This window comes from Polypterus senegalus, chromosome 10 (genome assembly GCF_016835505.1).
Source record: "Polypterus senegalus isolate Bchr_013 chromosome 10, ASM1683550v1, whole genome shotgun sequence".
Taxonomy (NCBI): domain Eukaryota; kingdom Metazoa; phylum Chordata; class Cladistia; order Polypteriformes; family Polypteridae; genus Polypterus; species Polypterus senegalus.
Genome location: NC_053163.1, coordinates 171793908 through 171800051, shown reverse-complemented (window position 1 = coordinate 171800051; position 6144 = coordinate 171793908). Strand labels below are relative to the sequence as shown.

The 6144-nt window shown below is 36.3% G+C and overlaps 1 protein-coding gene across 1 annotated transcript in view; it reads right to left on the bottom strand.

Annotated features, from left to right (window-relative positions):
* Positions 1–5838: 5838 nt before the first annotated feature.
* LOC120538086 (transcobalamin-1-like) overlaps positions 5839–6144 on the bottom strand; it is a 35705-nt gene continuing 35399 nt past the window's right edge. The window contains exon 9 of the mRNA XM_039767512.1: positions 5839–6060. Within this exon, the coding sequence (XP_039623446.1) occupies positions 5999–6060 (62 nt within the window). The 3' untranslated portion in view covers positions 5839–5998. The remainder of the gene's footprint in view (positions 6061–6144) is intronic.

Sequence of the window (6144 nt, the reverse complement as noted above, 5' to 3'; positions counted from 1 at the left end):
TTATTTCGCGCCCCCTAAGGGGACCCGACCCACAGGTTGAGAACCACTGCTATAAGGTTCTTTACTGGGTTGTGAGGTTCCTTGTATTACCATTGCTTGACAAAGCACCATTTTCATTCTGAGAAGGGTTCTTTACATATGAAGTTGGTTCTTTGTGCTTTGAAAAACTTTCTAATATTTAGAAAAAAAATCTAAATCTTAAATGTATTTAAGCAGAACACAAACAGATTAAGAAAGTCTGAATGTAGCCTGCGTTACTGCAGCAAGAGTTCTTTAAAATCATTACCCATTGGTATTTCACAAATCTGCTATCCGCTAATCACAGTTATTAACTGTATGGAACCTTATGAACTCTAAATAAATTTAAATTCTTTCTGAAGTCTTCATGTGGATGGGTCTTTTGAAAATCAAAATTAGCTCCCCTATGGCATCACTCTCAAAAACCACTCACACAAATTTATTTGTAAGAGTGCATTGGACTCTCTTAAAAATGCTGCTTCTTTAAATGCATTTTAAGGTTCTTCACTGGGTTGTGTGGTTCCTCGTAGTTCTATTGCTTGATTTCTTTCTGGCAAGGGTTCTCTGCACATGTGAAGATGGTTCTCTGGGCTTTAAAGAACTGAAATCTATAATGTAATGTAGGATACCTAGAGAGTAAGGGAACCTGGACTGAGCCTGCATTATTGTATGCAGTGAGGGTCCTTTAAAAATTATGAGCCATTGGTATTTCAGAAATCTATTCCCATCTTTTTATTACGTATTTAAATAAAAACATTCTTCCTGGAACCTTCATGTGGATGTATCTTTTGGGAACCAAAAATGGTCCTGCTATGGCATCGCTCTGAAGAACTACTCTGGGACATGTTTTTAAGAGTGTGTGTTACTGTATGCAGCAAAAGTCCTTTAAAAAATTACGACTACAATCGATAATTTGAAAATCTGTTATCATCTATCCATGGTTATTTATGTTGCCTGTATATGGTTTAAAAATAAAGGGCTCTTTCTGGATCCTTCATAGATAGATAGATACACTCTTCAAAACCCTGGTTCTTTAGTGGCACTATGTGGTTCTTTACTGGGTTGTGTGGTTCTTCTTAGAACCTTTACGTGAGAAAGAGCCATTTCATTATGGGAAGAGTACTTTAAATATGAAATTGGTTATTTGTGCTTTGAAAAACTTTCTAATATGTAGAAAAAATACTTGAAATGTTTACTGTATTTTAGGCTACCTAGCAGGACACTAACAGATTAAGAAAACTTAGCCTGTGAGACTGTATGCTGCAAGAGTTCTTTTAAAATCCTGAGTCGCATAACTGAGCCTGCTCTTTTAAATTTGCTTGTTAATTCTGTGTGAGGTTACCAGCCCACCACACCACATATTTGGAAGTCTTTTTTTGGAAATTAAAAAAATGGTTCTTCTATGGCATAGCTCTGAAGAACCACTCTTATCCTTAAGTGTGTAGAAGAAATTTAGTAGTGGGCCTGAAAACGGCATCCATGTGTTTGTTTGAACATTTTCATCTGTTCATATTAGAATTTCTTGTTTTGCAAATTTGATTATAATTATATTTTTATCTCCTTTAAATTAAATATTAAAAACAATATTAAATAACTCTTAGAAATAATGGTTCTTTAATGATATTATATGGTTCTTTACTGGGTTGTGTGGTTAGCCATAGAATCATTGCTTGACATTTCATTCTGGGATGGGTTCTTTGCATAAGAAGTTGATTCTTTGTGCTTTGATAAACTTTCTAATGTGTACAAAAAAAAAAAAAAAAAATGAAATCTTTAATGTATGGTAGACAACCTAGCAGGTCACTAACAGATTAGGAAAGCCTAAACTCAGCCTGTGATTGTATGCGCCAAGAGTCCTTTAAAAATCAGGAGCCATTAGTATTTCATAAATCTTTTACCATCTTTTTATGGTTATTTAGTGTATGGAGTTTGTTACACATCTAAAGGTTCATTCTGTGGACGGGTCATTTGGGAAACAAAAAAAAAAATTCCCCTGTGGTATCGTTCTGAAAAACCACACTGGCACCTTTAATTTTAAGAGTGATTGGTCTTGAATCTGCTTTCATTCTGGGTTCTACTTACTGAACATTCTTTTTCTACAGAATGAACTGCTATTTGTTTTGTGAATTGCAAAATAAAAGTTTATGTATTCATTAATTTATTAATTGATTTATTTGTTCGCTTATTTATTTGTCTGTTTCTTTGCATCAATAAACAAAATCACATCATAAGAAGAAAGTTAATATGTCAAAGGCGCTATATAGATTGCCAAGGTAAAAAGTTTTTCTTTTGCTCACTTTTCATCACTCTGGTTGAGGCAGGATGAGATATAAACTGGTTTTACAGTAAAAATAAATCTGTTCAGAAGACTGAATTCCCAGCATGTTTGGTCAGAGTTGCTATTTATAATTATTCCATATTTGTCTTTAGAGATACATTTGGTTACATTTCTTTCGTTTATCTCCATTAGAAGCATAGACAGTTGAAGTGAATGGCTCCTGGTCAGTCAGTGTGAGTAGCACAAACTCATTTACCTCAAAGTCCAAAGCCTTAACCCTAACACCACACTTGCTACCCTTCATGACTAAAGGTCTGATTTACATCTTGAGCTGCACCTGCCCATCCAGGTTATGGTGCTGACTCGGGATATGGGGTCACATTTGTACAAGGCAAAAAGATTTAAGCATGGCCAGATAGTATCAATAGGAGCAGAAGACAAATGATTGCAGACCATTTCACCAATATATATACTGTATATATATATTCTTATATATAATTTGATACTATCCGTATGTATGGTGTTCGCGTCAATACCTCGACTCAATACAAGTTAGAACCATGCAATGGGACTCTGCCTCAGTAGTTAGAACATAACGTGCCAAACGTGGACGCAGTATTGCATGATTGGCTAAGAATGTTCGAATGCTTCAGTGACGCCACTGGACGGCCAAGTATAGTAATTCGATGTTGGTTTGAGCAGGTAACAGTAAGTTCGGTTGGTTTTTGGAACGTTGGTTTGGTGGGTCGTACTTTCCACGACTAACATCGTTGACTAACTTAAACCCTTCGACAGCTCCAAAACCGCAAATAATTTAGAACGTATCGCCATTTGCTTGGTACGTCAAAATCTACCTTTGGGCAGTTCAGTTTTGACATCCGTCCTTCTGACATCTATTGGCAAACTGAGTAATGATGGCTGGATATTGACAAGGTCATTGTTTAAATTTTAGCCGATCTCAGATCTAAAATGACCACGCCAACATAATTATTACTCCGACTCCTGATTAGAGTCGTAAAATACGGTTTGTTTTGAAAATTAGTTTGCCGGAAAAAATCAAATGAGGTGCGCCGAAGAGCTGAGTTCACGTCTCGCAGCCCCGTTTAAACAGGAAGCTCTTCATTACATCGGCCGAAAAGGTCTATTTTAAGCACAAATACAAAATCATTTCAAGGACTTAAAAAAAACAAATAATCCAAAGTATGGATTTCACAAATGTAGAATTTGTAGCCCGATTTGATCGGGCTCCCAGTCACTAGTATATATATATATATATATATATATATATATATATATATATATATATAACCAACCAACCATTGTCTAACCCGCTGAACCCGAATAGGGTCACGGGGGTCCGCTGGAGCCAATCCCAGCCAACACAGGGCACAAGGCAGGAACCAATCCTGGGCAGGGTGCCAACCACCGCAGATATATATATATATATATGTATATGTATACATATATATATATGTGTGTATGTATGTGTATATATGTATATATATATATATACACACATTATATATATATATATATATATATGTATGTGTACATATGTAAATATATATATATATATATACACACATTTTATATATATATATATATATATATATATATATATATATATATATATATATATATATATACATACACTAGTGACTGGGAGTCATTATATATAATGTATATGTGTGTGTGTGTGTACAAATAATTATGTTTTAGCTGATAGCATTTGATCCAAATTCAGTTGTATTGTAACTGTACCTTCATGTGGCTGTGTAGGCCTTCACAGATGCTGTTGCCTTTCATTTACATCCGTGCATCCAAGCCCAGCTTTCCTTCCACTTTGTCTCTATATATATTAGTGAATAGTCCAGAAACTAACTGCCATGAAACGCGTGTTAAACAGTCTGGTGTTTGGGTTTGTTTTTTTTCAAACATACATCCGTCCATTTACCATTGTTGGGCGATGATTGCCATGGTGATAGGTTATATGGTTTTTACAAACGTGCAATGCATGCAAAAGAACAAATGACAGCATGTTTTAGGGTTCAGGAACTCCTCATTCCAGAGCAGTGTATCGGCGACAGTTAGTCAATTACGTGAGTGTGTGTCATAGAAAAAGACAGAGAGAGAGAGACAGAGAGAGAGAAAGATGAGAGAGAGCGTTCGGTTTTGGATGCAGAGTGTCCAAAGCCACAAAGCGCACGCACAGACGGTACTTCCAAAAATCCCTATTAGACAGTAACCATCCCAGCGCTTATACTGATCCCCATTTTTAGGGTCCGTGCAATACTCAGCAATGCCCCTTTTCAGTAAAGGTCGCGCTTTGTGACACCTAACCGACAGGATTTGGGCGGATGCGCGATCGGCACGGCGGATCACTGAACACTCCAAGACAGTCAGACAGCGGAGTGGAAAATTTCGGTCACAAACCACTTCCTTCCTGTTCACAGAGGCATTGTGGCGGTTGAGGTGAGTAAAAATAAAATATTTATAGATGCTGAAATAAAAGGCGCTCAGTTTCAGAAACCAAAACAATATATATATATATATATTTTTTATATGTATAAAATATAATTTTAAACTTGATATTATAATGTTGTTTCTTATTGTCAAGTAGCGAACACACAAAAATAATAAACGCACCTTGCCTTACCTACAGATGCTTTTTCTGTTATCATTTCTTTCTCTTTGTGTATTTTAATACATACGAAGCTTTACAAACACCGAATCATTTAGTTCTCGTTTGGTTAAATAACTCCGGTGCCTTATTTTTTTAAGGTCACACTCTATTTGTCTTTTCTCTCCGCCCATCCATTGTTTTTCTTAGCCATTTATTTAAGGGAGTTGGGCTACTATTCTACTCTCCTGTTTTAGGTTTATGGTGGAACACTCTTAAAAAAAAAAGGGGGTCAGATTGGCTCTTCAGAGCTATGCCATAGAAGAACCATCCACATGGAGGATCCGAAAAGAACCTTAATTTATTTATATTTGCAACAGTACTCTTAAAAATAAAGAAGGCAGAGTGGTTCTTCAGGGACACCAGCCAATGCCTTTCGTCCATCACAGGGCTTACCAAGGGGGTACCCCAAATCTTGATCTGTGGTTAGGAGGCTTTTTGTACATATTTGCTAACAGATTGTGTTTTGAGGCTTGCTTGCTTCAGATTGCCTTTCCGCAAATCCATTATGCTCTTCTGAGTATTTTTATTACAGTTTTTATCTTGTAATAAATATTTTCATATATGATTCTGCTTTGTTTAGGTTGTATTTACAAGCCAGAGTTTTTACAGTTTTTCTCCTTTGTGAGACATTTTGTGAAATATCTTGGACTTACTTTGCATTTTTTTTTTCATGTTTTGGGGGTGGGGTTAGGGTTAGGGAGCTGTGTAGATAAGATGAAGCCTGCATATAGTAGTTGGGGACTGACTGATTTGGGGTGAGGCTATTTTTGGGCAGGCCTCCTTTTTGTGGCTTCTTTCAGAGGCCTCACAACCACTTCTCCATATTCAGGACTCCAAATCACAACATCAGGGAAGAAGATGCAGTAGTCAGAATGAATTTTATTATGCCAAATATGTTGGCCAACAACAATTACAATATAGTTGAATTTCTGAAGGATTAAATGAGTTTAAGGAAACAGTTGATCAATTGAGTATGACTGGAAAAGGAGAAAGATTTTTGTTCTCCTGAACATGTAGGGTTAGTATTTCGAGAAGGTGGCCGAAATGTGCTCTCCATCAACAGGCTTATAGCTGCCAACACCTACAAATGCAAATAAAAAAAAAATTATGTTAAGGCATGAAGATACTGTATTGAAAATGACCACCACGACTTATACTGAACGCA